At 48.4% G+C, this 26,241-nt stretch overlaps 1 protein-coding gene across 3 annotated transcripts in view; it reads right to left on the bottom strand.

The window, feature by feature from the left end:
* Positions 1–26,241, bottom strand: part of PCNT (pericentrin) — a 238,201-nt gene that overhangs the window by 7,878 nt on the left and 204,082 nt on the right. For all 3 annotated transcript variants that reach the window (XM_073577532.1, XM_073577533.1, XM_073577534.1), the window contains 2 exons: positions 13,217–13,367; positions 13,008–13,135 (listed from right to left, as the gene is read on the bottom strand). In XM_073577532.1, the coding sequence (XP_073433633.1) occupies positions 13,008–13,135; positions 13,217–13,367 (279 nt within the window). The remainder of the gene's footprint in view (positions 1–13,007; positions 13,136–13,216; positions 13,368–26,241) is intronic.

Raw genomic sequence — 26,241 nt, 5'->3', positions numbered from 1 at the left:
GTAGGCTGTACAACAAGGAAACTAAAAACTCGCATCCTGGAGCACATTAGGGATGTAGAGAATAATAGTAGCAATACACGCAACATTTCTACGATGTCCAAACATTTTCTAATGCAGCATAATGGGGATTTGGAGGCGATGTCAGTTGTAGGAATTGAATGGGTTAAAAATTCAAAGCGTGGTGGGGATGGAAAAAGACGTCTTCTTACAAGAGAGGCTTTTTGAGTATTCTGTCTGGGGTCTAGATATCCAAATGGGTTAAACAAGAGAACAGAGATCATGTATCATTATTGATGGTTATTGCTATATTTTAAATATTTGTATATATGTTAATCAATTTGTTTTTATGTGGTATCATTATGCAAACCTAGAGAATGTGGAATTTTGCACACAGGACCTTTCTATTAGAACATGTGATAGAAGGTGATCGCGTCATTGGTCTCATAGGCATTGCAGTAATGCTCATAAGACCTTTGGCTTGCTCATGTGATCTACACTGCAGTTCTCATTGGTTAGCATGAAGTATAAGGTTTGCATTATGTTAGTAATTTGCAGCTGTGATAAAGACTCATGTAGGGTCGAAACGCGTAGCTGGTATTCTAGTGCCTCTCAGCACATCCATCCACTCTTGAGGAGTAAGCCGCTGTAATATTTTAATTTTTTCAATAAAGCAAGACATTTTATCAGCTGGAACGCCCCTCATCTTTTTGTCAACATGATAATCTGCCTTTGCTTAATGCACCATTCTAGTGGGTGGGGTTCAGTGCTGGGGTGGTGCTTCTATTGTAAGTTCCCGGCCCCCACCCCCCCCCCCGGTTTTATACTCGCCCTCCAGCGTCTTCAATCCACCCCTGTCCTGCGGCGCCATCTTGCGACCGCAATTTCTAACTGGCCAGATGTCAGAAGTTGCGTCACAAACCCTCAATACAAGCCTATGGGAGCCAGAACAAGGTTCTTGTAGACATGCATTGAGCTGTGATCTCCTCCTCGCTCCAACACACTGGAGCGATCTGGCAGGTCACAAACTGCCGGAGACAGAAGGGCGCAGTCACGATAGTAGGCGGCAAGTGAGTAAGAGTAGGGTAGTGAGAGGCCTTGACCCTTTCCACGAAGCTTCAACCACATTTCCAAAAAGTGGCATGAGCAGGGCTGAAAGTTGCAAACTATTGCAAACATATGGTTTTAATAAACGATTTGCCACGGCACTTCTTGTTGCACTTCGATTTAGTTTATTATCCAAATGGGAAAAATTCACTGATCTTTAGAATATGTTCAACAAAGGAAACGCATATTTTTTTCTTTTAAATATTCAAATGCTTTCACAAATTTGCGTTGTTTCAACAGAACATATTAAAATTGGGTATGGCACCTGCGCAAGGATGACATGCAAATTCGTGAAGCGTTCCATATTTTTATTCTTTCCTGTATTCGTTTTTCCCTTATTATTGAATATGTTCAAAACATCAGTGAACTGCATTCTGTTGAGATAACAATCCTTGTGCAAAGAGAAGTGACAAGGTTTATCATTTACATATGGCAGGAAGAATTCCTACCACTGAGCACCAGAACTTATATGGGTGGCACCTCGGAATAAAGGATTAGCACACATGGCATGCGCCTTTGTTTTTCACCCCAGAAAGTGGCATTGACGCTGTAATGAATGGGAATGGGGACCCAGTAACGGATTTTTTTTGTATAATCTACATTGTGAACATTTTTTTTTTAAACTCCTTTATATAGAGCCATTATATTTAAGATTTGTATCTGTAGAATTATGTGCAAATACACATTTTAGACGTTTCTCCTAAAGGATCGTCTTTGGAATATTTTTGGCAACTTTTTTGGTGGCTTTATAATAGGCATTTTTGTTTTTGTAAAGCACCACTCCAGCAGTTTTTTTTTTTTTTTAATTACAATGCTGGAGTGGTGCTTTAAATGTAATTCCCCTGCCCCCTGTCTCATACTCACCTGCTGTCACCTTCATCCATTTCCAGCATCACTCTCGTCAGTCTATGGCGAGAAGTAACCTGTCGGCAGCTCCAGTGTTTCCTGGAGCGGAGCAGAAGTCACTTTTCAGTACAAACCTATGAACCTCGTTCTGGCTCTTGTGATGAAACTTTTGACTTCCAGGCTAGTCAGAAGTTACGGGTGCAAGATGGCGCTGTGGGACCGGAGCGGTGTCCGCAAAGTGTAAAGGAAAATATAAGAAAGGAGGGGGATGACTACATTCAAAGCACCACTCTAAGGCTGGCAAAAAACCCACTAGGAAGCTGCCGAAAGCTTGGACCTGTTACCTCTTTGCACATACCTTTATTAGTCAATCCTTGCCACCCTAAAAGATTCTATCCTCACTTGAAATGGATCTACCCATATACCAGGTTTGTTTCGCCTTTCCTGTATACCATCTGTTCTCCTTAGATTATGAGCTCATTAACGAGTAATATTTTAATAAATTTCAGGCTGTGTTTTTTTTGCTTTCTTACATGCAAAAAAGTGGTCGTATACAACTTTAAAACTGCTGCCAGGATTTTGGGTTGGCCAATATTACACTACAATTAAGATGTCAGAGCATGCAAACAGATCGTCAATTTACAACTCAAACCCCCCAGTTCCCCCCCGAGTTCTTAAGATCCCTTTAAAGCTGACCCCTATCAACGCCATATCAGGAGAGAAGCTGAAGGAGGAACACCAAACTGGTTTTTACTCCATAGCGATGACCAAAAACCGTTCACTATAGTGAGGGAGTCCTTAACCCCTTCACCCCCAAGGGTGGTTTGCACGTTCATGACCGGGCCAATTTTTACAATTCTGACCACTGTACCTTTATGAGGTCATAACTCTCGAACGCTTCCATGGATCCCGGTGATTCTGACATTGTTTTCTCGTGACATATTGTACTTCATGTTAGTGGTAAAATTTCATTCAAATAACTTGCGTTTATTTGTGAGAAAAACGGAAATTTGGCGAAAATTTTGAAAATTTCGCAATTTTCCAACTTTGAATTTTTATGCCCTTAAATCACAGAGATACGGCACACAAAAAACTTGATAACTAACATTTCCCACATGATTACTTTACATCAGCACAATTTTGGAACCAAAATTTTTTTTTGTTAGGAAGTTATAAGGGTTAAAAGTTGACCAGCGATTTCTCATTTTTACAACACCATTTTATTTTTAGGACCACATCACATTTGAAGCCACTTTGAGGGGTCTATATGATAGAAAATACCCAAAAGTGACACCATTCTAAAAACTGCACCCCTTAAGGTGCTCAAAACCACATTCAAGAAGTTTATTAACCCTTTAGGTGCGTCACATGAAATTTTTTGAATATTTAAAAAAAAATGAACATCTAACTTTTTTTCATAAAAAAAATACTTCAGGTTCAATTTTTTTTATTTTACCAAGGGTAACAGGAGAAATTGAACTGCAAAAGTTATTGTGCAATTTGTCCTGAGTACGCAGATACCTGATATGTGGGGGGGAACGACTGTTTTGGCGCATGGCAGAGCTCAGAATGGAAGGAGCGCAGTTTGACTTTTTCAATGCAAAATTGGCTGGAATTCAGATTGGACGCCATGTCACGTTTGGAGAGTCCCTGATGTACCTAAACAGTGGAAACCCCCTACAAGTGACCCCATTTTGGAAACTAGACCCCCCAAGGAACTTATCTAGATATGTGGTGAGAACTTTGAACCCACAAGGGCTTTACAGAAGTTTATAACGTACAGCGGTACAATTAAAAAATCATATTTTTTCCACAAAAATGATCTTTTCACCCCAATTTTTATTTTCCCAAGGGTAACAGGACCCTAAAAGTTATTGTGCAATTTGTCCTGAGTACGCTGATACCCCACATGTGGGGGTAAACCACTATTTGGGCGCATGGCAGAGCTCGGAAGGGAAGCAGCGCCATTTGACGTTTTTGGCTGGAATTGAGATTGGACACCATGTCGCGTTTGGAAAACCCCTGATGTACCTAAACAGTGGAAACCCCCCACAAATGACACCATTTTGTAAACTAGACCCCCCAAGGAACTTATCTAGATGTGTGGTGAGCACTTTGACCCCCCCAGTGCTTCACAGAAGTTTACAACGCCCGGGCGTGAAAATAAAAAATTCGTATTTTTTCCACAAACATGATCTTTTAGTCACCATTTTTTTATTTTCCCAAGGGTACCAGGAGAAATTGGACCCCAAAAGTTGTTGTCCAATTTGTCCTGAGTATGCTGATACCCCATATGTGGGAGAAAACTACTGTATGGGCACACGTCGGGGCTCGGAAGGGAAGTAGTGACGTTTTGGAATGCAGACTTTGATGGAATGGTCTGCGGGTGTCATGTTGCCTTTGGAGAGCCCCTAATGTACCTAAACAGTGGAAACCCCCCACAAATGACACCATTTTGTAAACTAGACCCCCCAAGGAACTTATCTAGATGTGTGGTGAGCACTTTGACCCCCCCAGTGCTTCACAGAAGTTTACAATGCCCGGGCGTGAAAATAAAAAATTCGTATTTTTTCCACAAACATGATCTTTTAGTCACCATTTTTTCTTTATCGCCTTATTGGGGGACACAGATTACCATGGGTGTATGCTGCTGCTGCTAGGAGGCTGACACTATGCAAAACAAGAAAATTAGCTCCTCCCGGCAGTATACACCCACCGACAGGCACCAAGCACCTCAGTTTGTGCTTAGTGTCTGTAGGAGGCGGACCGGGATCTCCCCAGATCCGCAGTTAACTTTTTTCCCTTAGGTTTTCTAGTAGAACGTTTTTAATTCTTTGTCTTTTGTCTTTCAGATTCAAGTCTGGAAACAGGGTGTAAGTTTCACCCTGCTTTCCCATATCAGGCGGCTGAGCGAGCAGTGTGGCGTACCCCACATCGCAACTCTCAGTACCGCTGGCAGGACTTTTTCCCTATCACCTTCTGGTGCTATGGGTTGTGGACAGGTGGCTGGTCCTTGCCAAATCCCCCTCCTCACCCCTCTCTCGGGACAGGGCTGAGAGGAAGACGGCGATCGCAAGTAGTGCATCCTCCTCATCCAACAAGAGGTTAACGCCGTCTTCTGCAGGATGCGGGTACAGAGGACATTTCCCAGCGGCTTGCCTTATACTCGTGGGCCCCTGTGATCATCCTCTTCAGGGACGTCAGGTAAGTGCCTGTACGATCCCTCCAGCCCCGCAGTGTTACCAGAGAACCATCGGCAGTAACATCTACAGGCTTCCCTGTTTGAATCTCCCGCCTCTCTCCCCTGCCTGCCGCGCACCGCTCTCATCAGCCATGCGCCTTCCTATCTATATTCAGGGGGCACAGAACAATTCACAGCCTGGGCAGGGATTTCAAGGGAATCTGCGGGCATTGTACCTTAATATCGGCGTTTTTATTGTCCCGAGTAGTTATCAGGCATCGGGCTGCGGTGGCATCAGTTTCACTTTCACTTTCGTTTCAGCTGCTTTCAGCGCACTTTCTCCTCCTTCTGAGCGCGCTTTCCTGCGCGCCTTTCCTATCCTATCACAGGGCTCCTTTCCCTTTTGCCTAGCCAGCCCCTTTCTCCCCGCGCCCTCCTCGCTGCCCTTATCCAATCGCGGCTCAGCTACTAAGCTCCGCCCGCCGCTTCCTCTATACAGTAGTTCCTGGTCATCTTTTCTCTTCCTGTGTTGCGTGGGGGACACTTCGGCTTTCTCTGCTCGCCTGAATCTCGGTAGGCTCTGCGGCTCAAAATAGCTCCTCTCCACATTTTTTCTCCCTAACTCGTCTGGCCATTCAGCGCAGGTTACTTATGCCCAACCCTTCAAGGGGTCTCAGCTTCAGGCCCACAGCTACCCACTACGCTTGTGCGCGCTGTAATAAGACGTGGGCTTCAGGTCAGTCATCCCCCTTCTGTCCGTCCTGCAGACCTTCCATTATGTCTGCCTCTCAGGAGCACACCGAGTCCCGGGATGAGGATACTCCACCTCCCCCAGAGTGGGCCGTGGTAATGTCTGACTTGACTAAAGTTTCTCAGTCTCTGATCCACGTCTTAGAACGATTGCCTCAGCTAGCTACAGCCACCTGCGCACCAACCGCCTCTCAAGGTGAGTCGTCCGCACCTGACCGCGACCTTCAGAGGGAAAGATCGGGCAGGAGTTCTAGGCGATGACTCCCAATCGGGGTCTAGTTCAGACGCCGACATCGCATCTAAAACACGGGACATGGTCGATAGTCTCATTTCGGCTATCTCCCAAACCCTTAAAATTAAGCAAGATAAAGCGCCCCCTCAGGAAGGCTCTGTGCTCTTTAAACGAGCAAGGCCCCCATCTCGAACTTTTCCCAATCACAAAGAGTTCGAGTCTACCTTGTCCAAACACTGGGAGCGCCCTGAGCAACGTTACTCAGGCCGCAGGTATTTAGACGTGCTGTATCCCTTTGATGCGGACCTGCTCACAAAGTGGACCAAGACTCACGAGGTGGATCCCCCAGTGTCACGGATAGCCTCAAAAACGGTTCTATCCCTTCCAGATGGGGCATCGCTTAAAGATCCTACTGACAGGCAGATTAAATCTCTGGCTAAGTCAATCTTTGAGGCATCCAGCGCCTCCCTCTGTCCTATTTTCGCATCCGCCTGGGTGGTGAAAGTCATTTCCGCTTGGGCTAAAATTCTTCGCAAGGGCATCTTAGCGAGAGATTCTCAAGACAAGTTAGCAGATCTGGCAGATCAGAATAACCATGCGGGTAAATACCTTTTGGCCGCCTCCTTGGACGCGGCCGGGTGCGTAGCTATGGCTAACAGCAACGTAGTCGCTATACGCCGAGTCCTTTGGCTAAAGTCGTGGAATGAGGATACTACTTCAAAAAAGTCGCTTACTAATCTGCCATTCCATGGCTCTAGGCTCTTGGAAGCCAAGCTGGATCAGATAATCTCCGATGCCACTGGTGGTAAAAGCACTTCTCTCCCCCAGTCTCGACCAAAATGCTTTTTTAACAGAAAGGGTTTTCGGCCGTTCAGGTCTTTTCGTCCCTTCTCTTCCACGGAAAGATCTGCTCAGCAAGATCGCTCTTCCACCACTAGGGAGCGGGAGCAGCAAAAAAAAAAAAAAAAAACCTTCTTACAAACCCGCTCCCCGCTGGAGATCTAGAGGTCTTCAGGCGCCAGTTACGGCAGGTTTTCCTCCAAGTGACGGGTCACCCCCACCTGGAAGTTTTTCCAGGGTGGGAGGCAGACTTTCCCTTTTCGTCGATGCTTGGCTGTCCGCTGTCGACGACACTGGGGTCAGAAAAATCGTCGCATCCGGTTACAAGATCGAATTTGCTTCCCCCCAAACAGACTGTTTTTCCTGTCTCGACCCCCGAGACAGCGGTCCCTGATTCCAGGGTTTCTTCAGGCCATTTCCTCCCATCTTTCCGCCGGAGTGATTGTTCCCGTCCCCCCAAACGAACGGGTTTCAGGGTTCTACTCAAATCTCTTCGTAGTCCCGAAGAAAGACGGCTCCCTTCGCCCAATTCTGGACCTCAAATTGCTCAATCGCCACGTGAAGATTCTTCATTTCAAAATGGAGTCCCTTCGGTCGGTGAGAGCCTCAATGGAACCCGGAGAATTCCTCTGCTCGGTGGACATATGGGATGCCTGTCTTCACATACCTGTTTGTTTGCAACATCAGAAATATCTTCGGTTTGCGATTCAGGAAAATCACTACCAGTTCACGGCTCTCCCCTTTGGCCTAGCCTCCGCTCCCCGTGTTTTCACGAAGGTGATGGCAACAGTCATGGCCATCCTTCGCTCCAGGGGGATCCTCATCATCCCTTATCTGGATGATCTCTTGATCAAGGGCTCGTCCCGCCAAGACTGCCTTCAGAGTCTTCAGATAACCCTGGACACACTCTGCCGTCTCGGATGGCTAGTCAACAAGGAGAAGTCCATTCTGATACCCACGCAGCGTCTGACTTTTCTGGGCATGGAATTCGACACGAACCTGGGCCGGGTGTTTCTTCCGAGGGAAAAATTTACGGCTCTTTCCAAGGGAATCAAAATCCTCAAACGGCCAGCGCCCATCCCCCTTCGGTCCTGCATGAAGGTTCTGGGGAAGATGGCAGCTTCCATGGAAGCAGTGCCCTTTGCACAATTTCATCTTTATCCCCTCCAGCTATGCCTTCTTTCAGCCTGGGACAAGTCCACGCTGTCCTTGGACCGTCCCATTCTCCTCCCTCTCAGAGTGAGGCAATCCCTGACTTGGTGGGCATTGCCAGTGTCAGTTCTACAAGAGAGGTCTTTCCTTCCGCTTCAGTGGCAAGTCATCACCACCGATGCCAGCCTTCTAGGCTGGGGAGCGGTGTTCCATCAGAAGACGGCTCAAGGCCGCTGGAATCCACAGGAGTCTCTTCTGCCTATCAATCTTCTGGAGATCAAAGCAATCTTCCTGGCCCTTCTTCGCTGGCAGCCTCTCCTCGTCGGCAAGCCAGTCCGCATTGTCGGACAACGCCACGGCTGTGGCGTACATAAACCACCAGGGGGGCACTCGCAGCAAGCAAGTAATGTCAGAAGTGGCCAAGATACTGCGCTGGGCGGAATGTTACGTTCCGGCAATCTCAGCCGTTCACATTCCAGGGGTGGAAAATTGGGCAGCCAACTTTGAGTCATCAAGGTCTAGCATCAGGCGAATGGGCTCTTCATCCCACAGTCTTCGATCAGATATGCCAGCGCTGGGGCTCACCGGATATCGATCTCATGGCATCTCGGATGAACCACAAAGTTCCGCACTTCGTAGCCAGGTCCAGGGACCCTCTAACCGTCACTTGCGACGCCCTAGTAATTCCGTGGTCCCAGTTCCGACTGCCTTATCTTTTTCCGCCTCTTGCCTTGATCCCACAAGTGGTCAGAAAGATAAGATCGGAAGGCGTACCAGTTATTCTAGTGGCGCCAGACTGGCCGAGACATCCTTGGTACGCGGAGCTGGTGAACATGCTCGCGGACGTTCCCTGGAGGCTTCCAGACCGTCCGGATCTTCTCTTGCAAGGCCCCCTTTACCACGAGAATTCTCAGTCTGAGTTTAACGGCATGGCCATTGAGGCCGCAATTCTGAGAGAATCAGGTTTGTCTGACCAGGTGATTCAGACTATGATGAGAGCCAGAAAACCGGCCTCTTCCCGCATTTACCATAGTTACTGGAAGGTTTTTTTCTGTTGGTGTGACGATATCTTTCCAATGTCCTTTTCTATTTCTTCCATACTTGGGTTTCTCCAGTCTGGTTTAGAGGCGGGTCTGTATCAGTACCCTCAAGGGCCAGGTCTCCGCTCTATCTATCGTCTTCCAAAGAGAGCTCGCTTCCTTGTCGCAGGTTAAGACTTTTCTCCAAGGGGTCGCCCATGTGGCTCTCCCTCATCATTCGCCGATAGACCCGTGGGATCTGAATCTTGTCCTTAGTGCTCTTCAAAAGGCGCCGTTCGAGCCTATCCAGGACATTCCTTTATCCCTTCTCTCATGGAAGGTATCCTTCTTGATTGCCATTACATCCATCAGAAGAGTTTCTGAGTTGGCGGCCTTGTCATTTCGTTCCTTCACTTCTTCCGAAGGTGGTGTCCTCTTTCCACATCAATGAGGATATCGTTCTCCCATCTTTGTGTCCTGCTCCTTCTCACCCTCTTGAGAAGTCTCTCCACAAACTGGACGTAGTTAGAGCCTTGCGTGTCTATCTCGCCAGGACCTCTTCTTTTCGTCAGTCCGATTCTTTGCTGGTCATCTCTGAAGGTCGCCGGAAAGGGCTTCCGAATCCACGATCGCTCGCTGGATTCGTTCTACCATTCTGAAAGCTTACCGACTTCAGGAAAAACGGCCCCCTCCGGGAGTGAGAGCTCACTCCACCCGGGCTGTGGCGGCTTCGTGGGCCGTTCGTCACCAGGCTTCAGCTTTACAAATTTTGCAAGGCCGCGACCTGGTCGTCCTTGCACACCTTTGTGAGGTTCTACAGGGTTCATACCCAGGCCTCGTCTGATGCAGTTGTTGGTAGGAAGGTACTGCAGACGGTGGTGGCACACCGGCCGACCTAAGCCTTTCCTATTCTTTTGTTCCTTATTGCTGTTCCCGCCCTTGGGACTGCTTTGGAACGTCCCATGGTAATCTGTGTCCCCCAATAAGGCGATAAAGAAAGATGGATTTTTGGTTCTTACCGTAAAATCTCTTTCTTGGAGCCTTCATTGGGGGACACAGCACCCGCCCTGTTTAAGTTGTACCGTGTTGGGTCTTTGAAACCCTTGTTGGGTTAGTACATATGTTTAGCGTTTTCTCGTTGCTTCTCCTACTGCTTTCTCACCAACTGAGGTGCTTGGTGCCTGTCGGTGGGTGTATACTGCCGGGAGGAGCTAATTTTCTTGTTTTGCATAGTGTCAGCCTCCTAGCAGCAGCAGCATACACCCATGGTAATCTGTGTCCCCCAATGAAGGCTCCAAGAAAGAGATTTTACGGTAAGAACCAAAAATCCATCTTTTATTTTCCCAAGGGTACCAGGAGAAATTGGACCCCAAAAGTTGTTGTCCAATTTGTCCTGAGTACGTTGATTTCCCATATGTGGGAGAAAACTACTGTATGGACACACGTCGGGGCTCGGAAGGGAAGCAGTGACGTTTTGGAATGCAGACTTTGATGGAATGGTCTGCGGGTGTCATGTGCGTTTGGAGAGCCCCTGATGTACCTAAACTATTGAAACTCCCCACAAGTGACCCCATTTTGGACACTAGACCCCCCACGGAACTTTTCTAGATGTGTGGTGAGCACTTTGAACCCCCAAGTGCTTCACAGAAGTTTATAACGCTCGGACGTGAAAATAAAAAAATCATTTTTTTCCACAAAAATGATATTTTTGCCCCCAATTTTTTATTTTCCTAAGGGTAACAGGAGAAATTGGACCCCAAAAATTGTTTTGCAATTTGTCCTGAGTAGGCTGATACCCTACATGTGGGGGTAAAACACTGTTTGGGCGCATAGCAGAGCTTGGAAGGGAAGGAGCACCATTTGACTTTTTCAACTCAGAATTGGCTGGAATTGAGATCAGACGCCATGTTGCATTTGGAGAGCCCCTGATGTGCCCAAACAGTGGAAACCCCCAATTCTAACTCCAACCCGAACCCCAACACGCCCCTAACCCTAATCTCAGCCCTAACCCTAGCCCTAACCCTAGCCCTAACCCTAGCCCTAACCCTAGCCCTAACCCTAGCCCTAACCCTAGCCCTAACCCTAGCCCTAACCCTAGCCCTAACCCTAGCCCTAACCCTAGCCCTAACCCTAGCCCTAGCCCTAGCCCTAACCCTACCCCAACACACCCCTAGCCCTAACCCTAGCCCTAACCCTAATGGAAAAATGGAAATAAATACATTTTTTTTATTTTATTATTTTTCCCTAACTAAGGGGGTGATAATGGGGGGTTTGATTTACTATTTATGGCGGTTTTTATGTTTGGCGGCTGTCGCACGCTAAAAGACGCTTTTTATTGTAAAAATAGTTTTTGCATCACCACATATTGAGAGCTATAATTTTTCCGTATTTTGACCCACCGAGTCATGTGAGGTCTTATTTTTTGCGGGACGAGTTGACGTTTTTATTGGTACCATTTTCGGGCACGTGAAATTTTTTGATCGCTTTTTATTCCGATTTTTGTGACGCAGAATGAACAAAAACCAGCGTTTCATGAATTTCTTTTGGGGGGGGTGCGTTTACACCGTTCCGCGTGCGGTAAAATTGATAAAGCGGTTTTATTCTTCGGGTCAGTACGGTTACAGCGATACCTCATTTAGGTCTTTTTTTTATGTTTTTGTCGGTTTTATGCAATGAAAACTATTTTATATAAAAAATAATTATTTTTGCATCGCTTTATTCTGCGAGTTATAACTTTTTATTTTTTCACTGATGATGCTGTATGGCGGCTTGTTTTTTGCGGGACAAGATGACGTTTTCAGCGGTACCATGGATATTTATATGCGTCTTTTTGATCGCGCGTTATTGCACTTTTTGTTTGGCGGTATGATAATAAATCATTATTTTTTGCTTCGTTTTTTATTTTTGTTTTTTTAAGGGGTTCGCTAAAGGGGTTAACTATTGGGACAGTTTTATAGGGCAGGTCGTTACGGACGCGGCGATACCTAATATGTGTACTTTTATTGTTTTTTTTATTATTTTCAACAAATGAATTTATTGGGGAATATTTTTTTTTTTTTTTACTAATTTATTTGGCGATTTTTTTAAATTTATTTTTACACTTTTTTTTAATTTTTTTTTTACTTTATTACATAGTCCCAGGTGGGACATCACTGTCCTGTGACAGATCGCTGATCTGTCACATCACAGATCACTGTGACAGATCAGCAATCTGTCACAGGCAGTGCACAAGGCTTCCTCATGCCTGCGCTTTGCAGGCACTGAGGAAGCCAGCTTCCCCAGGCCCCCGAAGGCCCCCGTCGCCATCTTGGATTCGGGGGCCTGGAGGAAAGGAGCCCCCCGCAGCAGCGCTGCACATTGCGCTGCCGTGGGGGGCTCAGGGAAGCGCGGAGGGAGCCCCCTCCCTGCCGATGCTTCCCTTTAACCCCCGGTACACCGCGATCATGTTTGATCGTGGTGTGCAAGGGGTTAACGTGTCGGGGGCGGTCCGTGACCGCCCCTGACACATTGTGCCGGGTGTCAGCTGTGATAATCAGCTGACACCCGGCCGCGATCAGCGGCGCTCACCACGTGGGCGCCGCTGATCGCGGTAGACGTACTATCCCGTCCCCGGTCATACGGGCCCGGGTACCGTGGACGGGATAGTACGTCTCATGTCAGGAAGGGGTTAAACTGATCACAGGTTTCCTTCATTTCACAACCAAAAATATTACAAGTTTTTGCTTCACTTCGGCATAGGTAGTAGACATAGTACTGGCTTATGATGGGAGGTTCTGGCAGCGGTGGCTAGGCTGTAATCTACCCTTACACAAGAACTTTGGAATATGAAGTTTCTCTGTCCCAACAGCCCCCAGTGCGAAGGCTTTAATTTCACTAAACTTACCATTCTGCACTCCTCCAAGTCTTCGCTGGACCATCTCCAGATGTTGGATATACTCGGTAATCGAGTGCTCGGGATCTTGAGAGGAATGGCGAGATCTTTCATGGGTGTAAGATGGAGACTGACCTGTCCTGTATAGAAGAACATAAAAAATATCTTGGCCATCACAAATTCTTAGAAACAAAGTCAATTAATAAAGCATTTTTACTAACCACTTTGGTGTCCATTGAGATGACTTCAGGGATGCTGTACCAACATTTGCATTAGGACTGTGGTATAGGACAAATGGCAGGTCTCGCGTGGGAGGGGAGTTTAGCGTCGTACCAACCAGCTGTTGCAAAACATCCATTCTGTTCACTGGCACTATATACAGAAAAAAAATAATATCTCTCTAGCTCTCTAATTTTTTTTTTTACCACTACAACCAAAAGCAAAGTCATAAAATAAAGTCATACCCATATGTTGTATTTACCATAAGCAGACAACTGGCCCATTGTGAATGTCACTCAGCACTTCATACAATTTTTCATTAAAGTCACACATGATAAAGAGTAATTTTTTGTAAAAAAATAAATGACTGGAAAAAAAAATAAATATGCAGCAACCCTAATTTGTGGCCAAAAGACAGAACTGTACAAAGTCTCAGACATTTTTATATCAAGGGGGTATGTAGGATAGAGGTTACATGCAAGCACATTTGGCAATAGGTCATGAAAACATACTGGGATATGTAGCAAGATGTGTCACAGTCCAATACATCACAAAAATACTTATTTACTTTATCCCAGCCTCCTAATACACCACCTGGCAAAAGGGAAAGAAAAGGAAGACAATATATAACAAACTTTTTTTTTCACCCTCAAGCCTCATTTTTTCAGCATCCATAAATATATCTGAATGACTCAAGCTTCAGAGGCATCTTTTATTTCCAGTTATATGTAGTAAATCTGAGTTTCGGGGCAGACCCTGAATCATTTCCCAGGGTTGTCTCAGATGGGGAGACGCATGCACGGTAAGCTCTTTACAACATTTCAGGAGCCGGCCTAATGATCTTCAAATGCAATGCCCCCACCCCCGATGAGAAGACCTCAGTCAGTGATTCTCCGCACCATATTATTTCCCAGGTTCGTCTCAGAGGGGGCAAAACATGAGACCTCTGCATGTCCCCCCCCCCCCCCCTCTCGAGACAACCTTGGTCAATAATTTGGCTCCTGTGCAGAATCACTGTTGAGAATCATCTCAGAGGGTTTGATGCATGCACAGACTGATAGGCCGGCTCTCGCAACTTACACGAACGCCACCCCCTTTGATAAGGCAACTACGGGAAGTGATCTGGCGCCTGTGAAGAATTTTGGCAGTCAAAGGAACCAGTGATGGGGACAATAAGGATGCAGGCATGAGAGCTGGAAGCGCAGTGTCCGGCAAGTGCACTTGCAATTAAAACTTTACTGTAGAGATGCATTTCTAAACAATTTTCAAACTAAATACTGCAAGAAAGGTATGCATTGGCTCAGTGGTTAGTAGCACTGTTGCATGGCAGAGCAGGGGTCCTGGGTTCAAATCCCATCAAGGACAACATCTGTAAGGAGGTTTTCCCCATGTTTGTGTGGGTTTCCTCCCACACACCAAAAACATACTAATAGGTAGTTTAGATTGTGAGCCTCAATGGGGACAGCGATGACAATGGAATGGCTGTGGAATATGATGCCACTATTTAAGTAAGCATAGCAAATAAATAAATGCATTTAATAAGCATTAAGGCAATTGCTAACATGCCTTTAAGCTAAGGGTCTAGTTTCATGACGAAAGGTTCCCTTTAAGATTATTGATAAATACTTTGACTTCTCATCTACCAGCGCTTGAATCTCTCCACCTTTCCCAATGTGCTCAGTTTACTGAAATATGGCTTATTTGAACTAACCTATTGTAACGTAACCGCTGAGAATCTTCTAGACAGATTTCTCTACACATTATCACATCTGCTTACAGTAGAAACTCAGGAACAGTAGATGAAAACCATAAGGGCCCATTTAGTCTGACCATCCGCACCTATTGAACAACCGCCAATTGGCTACAAGCAAACTGATTTAGACTGATCGTACTTCTATGAACACAGAACGATTGTTACCATAGAACATCAAGCGTCCGCTAAACTACAATATCTTGGTCTCTGAAACAGTAGCACAGCGGTTACACTGGCGCCATTCATCTCTAAAGGCCGACATGCCAGGCACAGACATGAGGGAGGGTTTACACACAATCTTGCAATCCCGATCAGTAATCTGCAAAATACCGGACAGCATGTCTGGCACCCATTTTGTGGAGCAAGCTGTTAATGTGCTGGGCAGCGATTACAGCACCCACACTGTATAGGGAGTGTTGACTGTAACCGTTTTCTACACCTCCCCAATGACTGGAAGCATGAAGCTGCAGGGAGAATAAAACGTCATCTTCTTCCTGTAAATTACATGCCATTAGTACTTTTTTTTTTTTCTGAGACCTGCTTCCTTTAGGCTATGTGCCCACGTATGCAGAATATTTCTGCTTCAAAACCGGACACCTTCCCAAAAAAATGTGCGTTTTTGATGCTTTTTTTTTCCACGCGTTTTCTGAAAATAGCAAAAACGCGGACTTTTCCGCAAAATTAATGAGCATGCTGCGTTTTTGACCGCTAAGCGTTTTTTGAGCGGAAAAAAACGCATCAATGTGCACAGAAAGTGTGGAATTCATTTAAAATGAATGGGATGCTGTTATGCATTTTAACCGAGACAAACGCTTCAAAAATGCTTAAAAAACGCTTACGTGGGCACACAGCCTTATGGCAGCCACATTTTCCGGTCAGACCTCAGGCCTTAAGGGCTATGGGCCCACGTAGCGTTTTAAAACGCACAATGAAAACCGGACTCCTTCCCAGAAATCGCGCGTTTTTTTCCCACGCGATTTCACCGCAATTCTGCCGCGATTTTCTCAAGCATTTTCCAAGCGATTTGAAGCATCGCTTGGAAAGGGATTGACAGGTTGGTCACACTCGTCAAACATAGTGTTTGACAAGTGTGACCAGATTTTTACTATTGAGGCCGCCTATGCAGCCTCAATAGTAAAAGATAAAATGTTAAAAATAATAAAAAAAAAAAATAAAATAAAAATAAATCGGTGTATATTTACCTTCCGACGTCCCGCGCTGCCATCCCGGGCCTCAGCGTTCCCAGTAATGCCTTGCGAGACCTGTGATGACGTTGGTCTCGCGTTACTATAGCGATCTCGCGAGACCGCTAGAGTCACGCGAGACTACGTCATCACAGGACGTTGCCGCAAGGCATTACTGGGAAAGCTGAGGCCCGGGAATGCAGCGCGGGACATCGGAAGGTAAATATACCCCGATTTTTTTTTTTTTATTCTTTTTTTTTTTACAGGGGTATGGTACCCAGGGCCTGGATGACAGTCTCCTCTCCTCCACACCGTTGATACCAACCGCACATGAGACGCTTAACTTCCCGCATGGTGGACATAGCCACATGCGGGAAGTAAGCGATACTCATGCATTCCTATCGGTGCACAAAAGAATGATCATGCTGCGATTTTTCCGCAATGCGATTCCGCCGCAGAAAAAAAGCGCAGCATTAGCACAGCATGTGCGGAATGCCATAGGAATGCATGGGGTGCGTCATGTACAAGATTTTTAAACGTTTTCGCGCCGAAAATCGCGGCAAAAACGCTTAAAAATCGCATCGTGGGCACACATCCTCAAAAACAAAACCAAACAGCATCTTAAACCCACCAGGATCTGTGGTGTTCAACATACTCTAAAATGCTGCTGAATGAGGCCAAAGTCTGTGAGAGCGTCATGATTCCAGCTTGCCTACCTACACATTACGTTTTTGCATGCAAACTGAAAGCTGCTTTTTTACAGTACCAGCAAAAGCTAGGAGATCTCAGAAATTTCCACGATTTTATTTCTTTTCTGACTGAATTTGAAAACCGCTGCATGTCAATTCAGTGTTTTTTTTTTTTCACCCATGGAAAGCAGTAAGTGCAAAAAAAAATAAAAAAAAAATAAAAAAAATGGTGCCATCAATTTTTGCAGCTTTTTAGTGAAAAGAAAAAAAAAAAAAAAGAAAAAAGAAAAAAAGGGGATTTTTGGTATTCACCGTAAAATGTTTCTTGGAGCCTTCATTGGGGGCCCCAAGTAACCATAGGTGTATGCTGCTGTCGCTAGGAGGCCGACACTAGGCAAAAAGGAAAAAAATAGCTCCTCCCCAGCAATATACACCCACCAACAGGCACCAAGCACGTCAGTTGATGTAAAAGCAGTAGGAAAAGCAACGAGAACTCAACATATGTACAACACAACAATAAGGCATGTAGGCCCAAAAAGTGGTACAAACACAATTAGGGAGGGTGCCGTGTCCCCAAACGAAGGCTCCAAGAAAGATTTTACGGTGAGCACCAAAAATCCCTCTTTTATCGCTTCATTGGGGGACACAGGTAACCATGGGACGTCCAAAAGCAGTCCCAAGAGTGGGAACAGAAAGAATGCCAAGAAAATGAATTTAGGTCGGACGGTGCACAACAGCCGCCTGCAGCACCTTTCTACCCAAGCCTGCATCAGACGAGACACTGGTATGAACCCTGCAAAACCTCGCAAAGGTGTGCAAGGACGACCAGGTCGCGGCCTTGCAAATTTGTAAGGCCGAAGCCTGGTGACGATCAGCCCAGGAAGCCCACACGGCCCAGGTGGAGTGAGCCCTCGTTTGTCCTGAACGCAGTAAGCCTCCAGTATCGCCAAATGAATCCAACGAGCGATAGTGGACTCAGAAGATGGGAGCCCCTTTCGACGACCTTCAGAGATGACAAACAGGGAATCGTACTGACGAAAGGAAGCAGTCCCAGAAAGAGACTCAAATGGCTCTGACCAAATCCAGCTTGTGGATGGACTTCTGCAGGGGATGAACCGGGGAAGGACATAAAGAAGGAAGAACAATTTCCTCATTAATGTGAAAAGACACCGCCTTTGAAAGAGAGGAAGGAAAGGGTCTGAGAACTACCTTGTCCTGATGTAGAATCAGGAACTGAGAACGACAAGATAATGCTGTTAACTCGGAAACCCTCCTAATAGACATAATGGCGATTAGGAAGGCCAGCTTCCACAACAGGAAAGAAAAAGAAATGTCCTGAATGGGTTCAAAGGGCGCACGTTGGAGAGCGCCGGGATCGAGATTAAGATCCCATGGATCTATCGGAGGATGGTGTAAGGTGGTGCCTGATAGGAGACACCTTGAAGAAAAGTCTTCACATGAGAAAGGGAAGCCAGATCCCTCAGGAAAAGGATAGAGTGGAAACCTGACCTTTGAGGGTACTGAGGGATAGACCTGAGTCGAGACCAGCTTGAAGAAAGCCCAGGATAGGAGGAAGGGAAAAAGACACTGGAAACAAGTTGTTCTCCTCGCACCACCAGAAGAAGGCCTTCCAATACCTGTGATAAATGCGTAATGTAACTCAAACACTAAGAACTCTGGTGGAAGAGGGGGCCTTGCGAGAGAAGATCTGGACGGTCTGGAAGCCTCCAGGGAATGTCCGAAAGCATGTTTACTGGCTCCGCGTACCAATATAGCTCCAGACTGGTCAAGACTATCAGGATTACGGGAATCCCTTCCTTCTTGATCTTTTTCATGACCCTCGGAATCAGGGAGAGAGGTGGAAAAAGATAAGGCAGCTGAAACTGGGACCATGGGATTACTAGGGCATTGCAGCCAATGGCCAGCGGATACCGGGACCTGGCTACGAAGATAGGAACCTTGTGGTTCATTTGAGCTGTCATGAGGTCGACGTCCAGAGTGCCCCATTTCTGACATATTTGGTTGAAGACTACAGGATTGAGAGACCACTCGCCTGAGGCTCTGACGACTCAGAAAATCAGCTGCCCAATTTTCTATCCCGGGAATGTGAATGGCTGATATGGCAGGGACGCGACATTCCGCCCATCACAGAATTTTTGTCACCTCTGCCATGACCTGTTTGCTGCGAGTTCTATCTTGGCGATTTATGTAAGCCACAGCCGTGGCGTTGTCCGACTGAATGCAGACTGGCTTGCCTGCTAGGAGGGACTGCCAGCAGAGAAGGGCAAGGAAAATTGCCCTGATCTCCAGAAGATTGATGGGAAGATGGGCTTCCAGAGCGTTCCAGCGACCCTGCGCTGTGTGCTGGAGGAAAACCGCTCCCCAACCGAGGAGACAGGCATCGGTGGTGATGACCTGCCACTGAAGAGGAAAGGAAAGGAAAACAGGATTTTTGGGTTGCTTACCGTAAAATCTGTTTCTCGTAGCCTTCATTGGGGGACACAGAGACCATGGGTGTATGCTGCTGCCACTAGGAGGCTGACACTATGCACAAAAAAAGTTAGCTCCTCCTCCGCAGCGTACACCCCACCGACCGGCAGGGAATTCCTCAGTTAGTGAGAAAGCAGTAGGAGAAGTAACAGAATAGATTGAAAACAGAACAAAACTCAACTGTAACCAATCAACCAAAGCAAGAACAGGAGTTGTAGAATATGGGAGGGTGCTGTGTCCCCCAATGAAGGCTCCGAGAAACAGATTTTACGGTAAGCAACCCAAAAATCCTGTTTTCTCTGTCGCCTTATTGGGGGACACAGAGACCATGGGACGTCCCAAAGCAGTCCCTGGGGTGGGAAAACAAACTTCCATCAGGCCAGCGGACTCACCACCGCAGCCTGCAGAATCCTTCTACCTAGGCTGGCATCCGCCAAAGCGTAGGTGTGGACTTAGTAGAATTTCACAAACATGTGAACCGAAGACAAGGTTGCAGCTTTGCAAAGCTGCAGCGCGGAAGCTCTGTGGCGTACCGCCTAGGAGGCACCCACTGCCCGGGTAGAGTGCGCTGTGATCCCTGGAGGAGCCACTCAATGCTTAACCCGGTAGGCCTCCAAAATTGCTGATCTGATCCAGCAAGCAATAGTGGCCTTTGAAGCTGGGCGACCTTTCCGCGACCCATCTGGAATGATGAAAAGACTGTCTTTCGCAAGTCATCCTAGCCAGATAGACTCTCATCGCCCTGACCAGATCCAGCTTGTTCAAGGACCGCTCCCGAGGATGAGTTGGACTCGGACAGAAGGACGGCAGAATAATATCCTCATTGAGGTGAAAAGAGGACACCACCTTCGGAAGGAAAGAGGGCGGAAGCCGCAGAAGTACCTCATCCTGGTGAAGTACCAAATAAGGAGAGCGGCAAGAAAGCCGCCAATTCCGACAGGCGCCGGATGGAAGTAATGGCCACCAGAAAAGCTACCTTCCAAGAAAGGAGAGAAGGGGAAAAATCCCTGAGAGGTTCAAAAGGAGGACCTTGCAGAACCTCAAGAACCAGATTAAGATCCCATGGATCCACGGGCGCTCGGTACGGAGGAGCCGTGTGAGCCATGCCCTGAAGAAAGATTTTGACTTGAGGGCGGGAGGCCGTCTTCTGAAATAAAATGAACAGCGCCGAAACTTGACCCTTCAAAGAACTGGGGGCAAGCCCAGCATCCAGCCCTGCCTGAAGAAACGCCAGAACAGAAGGGAGCGAAAAACACATGGGCGCGATGACATTGGCCTTACACCAAGTGAAATCGGTCTTCCAAGTATAGTAATAAACTTTGGAAGATGATGGCTTTCTGGCTCGGAGCATGGTATGAATTACTTGATCGGAGAATCCTGCCCGTTTCAAAACCTTGGTCTCAACAGCCACGCCATTAAAGTGAGCGGCCGAGGATTGGGGTGGCAAATCGTGCCTTGAGACAGCAGATCTGCCCTGTCTGGAAGCTTCCAGGGGGCATCCGCGAGAAGGTTGACAATGTCCGCGAACCAAGACCTTCTGGGCCAATTCTGCGATGAAAATGACTGGAATTCCTTCTGCTTTGATCTACAACAGCTTGGGAAGAAGAGGCAGGGGAGGGAACAGATAGGGAGTTCAAACTGTGACCAAGGAACGGCCAGAGCGTCGGCGCCCACTGCCAGAGGGTCTCGAGACCTGGAACCAAACTGTGGGACTTTCCTGTTGAGGCGAGACGCCAGCAGGTCTACATCCGGGGTTCCCCATTGACGACAAAGCAGATGAAACACCTCCGGATGTAGGGACCAATCTCCCACCGTGAGACCCTCGCGGCTGAGAAAATCGGCGGCCCAGTTGTCTACACCGGGAATGTGTACCGCGGAAATTGTCGGAACGGAAATCTCTGCCCAATGAATAATCTTGGACACTTCTGCCAGGGCTGAGACACTTCATGTCCCTCCTTGGCGGTTGACATAACACCACTGTGGCATTGTCTGTCTGAATCCGGACAGGCAGGCCCCTGAGGAGCCTCTCCCAGTGGACGGGAGCCAGATGGATCGCTCGTATCTCTAGGACGTTGATCGACAGAGCTGATTCCTGAGTCGACCATCGACCCTGAACAGTGTGATTGCGGAACACTGCACCCCAGCCGAGGAGGCTGGCATCCGTTTTTACAATCTGCCAGTGAATGGGAAGAAAAGACCGACCCAAGAGGATGAGAGGTGACGTCAACCACCAGTTGAGTGACCGCTTGACCCGGTATGAAAGTCAAAATGGGTGATCCAGGGAAAGGACAGACCTGTTCCCCCGAGACAGGATGGCATGTTGGAGAGGTCTGGAGTGAAATTGGGCAAAGGGAACCGCCTTTATTGCCGCCACCATCTTTCCCAGGACTTTCATGGTTGTTCGGAGAGATGGAAGTCGTATGATCTGCAACAATCGTACATCCCGCTGCAGAGAGCCAATTTTTTCTTGTGGGAGAAAAACCCTCGATCGCCGAGTGTCGAACAATAGACCCAGAAACACAAGACGTTGTGTCGGGACAAGACAGGGCTTCTTCCTGTAGACGAGCCACCCGAAATTGGACAGGGTGTCGAGGACGATGGTAAGACTTTGGCGAGCTTGATGAAAGGATGGAGCTTTGATCAGAATGTCGTCGAGGTACGGAAAGAGAAGGAGACCTCTGATTCTCAACAAGGCCATCAACGCCGCCATGATCTTTGTAAATACTCTGGGTACGGTGGCGAGACCGAACGGCAGTGCAACGAACTGGTATTGTTCCTGGCGAATCGCACAACGCAGGAACTTCTGATGCCCGGAGAATATGGGAAGATGTAGATAGGCATCTTGAAGTCTATTGAACACATGAACTCCTGCATCTCCATGGAAGCGATTACCGACCGAAGAGACTCCATTCGGAAGTGACGCAGTCGGACTCTCTAGTTGAATAACTTGAGGCCCAAGATGGGCGAACTGTCCCGCCTTCTTTCGGTACCACAAACAGGTTTGAATAAAATCCTGTGAAACGTTCTGATTCGGGAACGGGCACAATCACTCCGGAATGGAGGAGAAAAGCGATGGACGCAAAGAACCCCAGAACTAAGGCAGGATCCTTTGGAGGTCGGGACTCGAAAAAACGATCCCGGGGACAAGAAACTAAGTCTATCTTGTATCCTGATGATACAACTTCCCTGACCCAAGTGTCCTTTACTGAGGCAAGCCAGACGTCTCTGAAGAAAAGGAGTCGACCTCCTAATTGGGAAGGACCCCCGGGGTCCGTTGATAGACATGCTGATGTGGACCGACCAGATCTGGACCTGGAGGATCTGACCTGGGAGGAGTGAGATCGCCAGGAAGGAGTGGGTCTGAAAGGCACCTTCTTCCTATCCTGGCATGCCTGGGGTCTCTGTTGGTTAGAGAAGTTCTCTGCCGTATTGAAGCGGCGGAAAGACCGAAAGGGCCGAGACTGACGTCTTAGCGGAGGTCTGCGAGGCTTGGACTGAGGGAGGAGGGAACTCGTGCCCCCAGTGGCGTCCTTAATAATCTGGTCCAGCTGGGATCCGAAGAGCCGCGCTCCCTGAAAAGGCAGATTGGAAAGGGACTTTCTTGAAGAGAAATCCGCCTGCCAAGCTTTGAGCCAAATTGTACGTCGGACTGCCACCATGTTGCTTGACACCTGAACTGCGCAGGACGCGGCATCCAAGGAGGCAGAGAGTAGATAATCCCCTGCATGGGAGATCTGGTTGGCCTGATCAGCCAAATGCCCTGGTTGGGCCTTATCTAGGATGCCCTTGCGGAGATCCTCTGCCCAAGTGGCTATGGCCTTCGCTACCCAAGTGAAGTGAAGGCTGGGCTTAGCACCGCTGCAGCCACTTCAAATGCTGACTTTGCTAAAGATTCTATAATTCTATCATTAGAATCTTGTAACGACGTCACACCTGAAATCGGGAGGACCGTGTTGTTAGAAAGTCTGGACACGGGTGCGTCTACCGAGGGGAAGCAGACCAGTTATCGGTGAGCTCTTTGGCAAACGGATAGAGCACGCCGAGTCGCTTCCCTCTTTGAAAGCGCCTGGTCGGATTTTCTCTTTCCCTGGTAAGGGTCTTGCCAAACTCAAGAGTGGGAGGCGAAGACCCTGGAAGGTGTTTCTGCCCGTCTGAACGAAACCTCCTGATCTGAGGATTTCGCAGGGGAGTCTGAGATTTCGAAGGTGTGGTGAATCGCAGCAATGAGGTTCTGTACTGTAACCTTCATGTCCGCGTCCTGGTCCGAATCCAGCTCTAAAAACGCTTCACCTGACTCGGGTGAGGAGGCACAGGAGGGCGACTGCTGGGAAGGACTATGTGGGGATGTGAGGCCAGGAGAGGATTCCGGCCGGAGATCCTGCCTGGGTCTTTGGCGGCTTCTGCTGGCTGGCTCAGATGGAATGTCTTGCGACCTGCTGGACCCTGCAGAAGTGTCCAGGGGCAACCTATCAAGAACGGCCACTAGGGACTGAGACACTCTGGTGAGGTCTGCCACAGATTGTGAAAGAGACGAGGCCCAGCCAGGGATGGGGAATTCGCTTTCACGTGGCACAATAGATGGCTCCTGAACGGGGTCAGGGAAGTCTGCGATTGCAAGAGGGGCATGCGACGAACTGGACTAGAGTGCCCGTGGGGGCCGGCAGCCGGCTACGCTCAGACTTAGAGTTAGACATAAAGATGGAACAGAAGGACCCTGAAGAAAAGCCGGAAGGTTGGGGAACAGAAAGGCAGAGGAGGGTGTCAGTCTGCAGTTGCAGAACTACTCACGGTCCGGTGTCCCCCAAAGCGCTGTACCAGGCTTGTGAGAATTGCAGGACCCCAGCAGGGGATAGCTGACATCTGTCTATCGTCTCCGGCTGACAGGCTGCAAAGATGGCGGCAGCCTGAGGTGGATGAAAAAACGCGGTTCAGGAGGGCCAAGAAGAAGGGCGGAGTTAGCCAACTGAACTAAAGGAAACCGACCCCTTACCCAGCCACAGGCCAAGAGAGGCGGTGGGAGGGCCTAGGAACGGGCGGGAGCGCAGTCGGCCTATGAGTGGGCAGGGGGCGTGGCCGCGACGGGCGCGAAGGCCTAAAATGAAGCCGGGGACTAAATTAGAGACGGCGGCCGCCTGTCAGCAATGGGCGGGGCGGAAGTGCCGCAACGCTGCAGCGGCCACACACAACGAAGATGCCGCCAGAACCGCGCCGGAAGACTAATCCCCCGATGAATACAGGCGGGGGGGGAGACAAGGCCCGCACCGCAGTCAGGGCCTAGGTGAAATGCGGCGACCGTCGAAGGCGCGGGCCGCATCCTGCAGCGCTGCCTTGGTGCCGCTCCAATGTATCCTTGCGGTGGTTTTCTCCGTGCGCCGCGCCTCTGCTCCAATAAAGGTACCTTCTTTATCCAACGCTGTCTGTTAATCTTTCCCGTGTCTGCGCCTCTTCCGACCGACAGGCTCTGGTGGGCGAGTGGGTGGGAGGCGTTTGGCAAGGACCATCCGTCGCTGGCCCGCATCTGCGCCGAGCTTCTGGTCCGCACGGAGAGCTATGAGGATACGGGGTGGCAGTACACGCCGTACTCATAGTCTCTTTGTGGGAGTACAGTTGTGACTCTTCACACTGTATCCCTCCGGAAACCTGAAAAGGAACGACGCACACTGAGGTAGATAAGGGTCTAATGAAAGACCCGTGTCCACCTCCTACTGACACTAAGCTAAACTGGGGAATTCCCTGCCGGTCGGTGGGGTGTACACTGCGGAGGAGGAGCTAACTTTTTTTGTGCATAGTGTCAGCCTCCTAGTGGCAGCAGCATACACCCATGGTCTCTGTGTCCCCCAATAAGGCGACCGAGAAAGGAAAGCGTCCAGAGGTCAGGGATTGCCTCACCTTGAGAGGCAGAAGGACAGGTCGGTCTAGGGAGACAGTTTTCTTTTCCCAGGCAGACAGGAGGGCCAGCTGAACAGGGCGAGTGTGGAACTGGGCGAAAGGCACGGCTTGCAAGGAGGCAATCATTTTCCAAAGGACTCTCATGCAGGATCGAAGGGGGAGGGGGACTGGACACTTTAGGGATCCGATACCCTGGCAGAGAAATGAAAACTTTCCCATTGGAAGAAGACACAAGCCCAGGTCGTGTTAAAACTCCTTGCCCAGGAACACCAGGCGCTGGGTTGGGATCAGGGAGGATTTTTCTCTTGACAATCCAGCCAAGACAGACCAGCGTGTCCAGAGTGACCTGGTGGCTCTCATCGTAGTCTCGGCGGGATGGCCCTTTGATCAGTAGATCGTCCAGGTAAGGGAGTATGAGAATCCCCTTGGAACTAAGGATGGCCATGACCTTCGTGAAGACCCTGAGGGCAGACCCTAGGCTGAAAGGAAGGGTCGTGAAATGACGGAACTGACCGAAGGAATCTCTGATGCTGCACACAAAAAGGAACGTGAAGATAAGCATCCTGAATGTCTACAGAGCAAAAAAATTCCCTGGTTCCATGGAGGTGATCATCGAGCGCAAGGACTCCATCCTGAAGTGGCGGATCCGAACTTGGGATTCAACTGCTTGAGGTCCAAGATCGGGCGGAGTAAGCAGCCTTTTTTCAGGTCTGGAGCAGATCTTTGGCCTCCAGAGAGGAGCTGGTTTAAAGGATGGTTTCTTTATTTCCCCTGGAGCGGGAGAACGGTCCTGCTGGGAGGAGGTTCCTGAAGAGAAAGGTCAGAAGGAACGAAAAAGCAGTGGTCCTTTTCTGTTGAAGGGATTTTTTGGCCTGGACTTGGGCAGGGAGGTGCTTTTCACCACGGTAGCATCCGAAATTATCTGGTCCAACCAGGACCCAAAGAGCCTAGAACCCTGTAAGGCCAGGTTGGCGATTGACTTCTTAGAAGTCTGGTCTGCATTCCACGCCTTCAACCAAAGG

This window comes from Dendrobates tinctorius, unplaced genomic scaffold (assembly GCF_039654945.1).
Source record: "Dendrobates tinctorius isolate UK_male_01 unplaced genomic scaffold, ASM3965494v1 ptg000056l, whole genome shotgun sequence".
Lineage (NCBI taxonomy): Eukaryota > Metazoa > Chordata > Amphibia > Anura > Dendrobatidae > Dendrobates > Dendrobates tinctorius.
The sequence above is the reverse complement of the archived record's forward strand: the minus strand, read 5'-3'. Positions and strand labels throughout refer to the sequence as shown.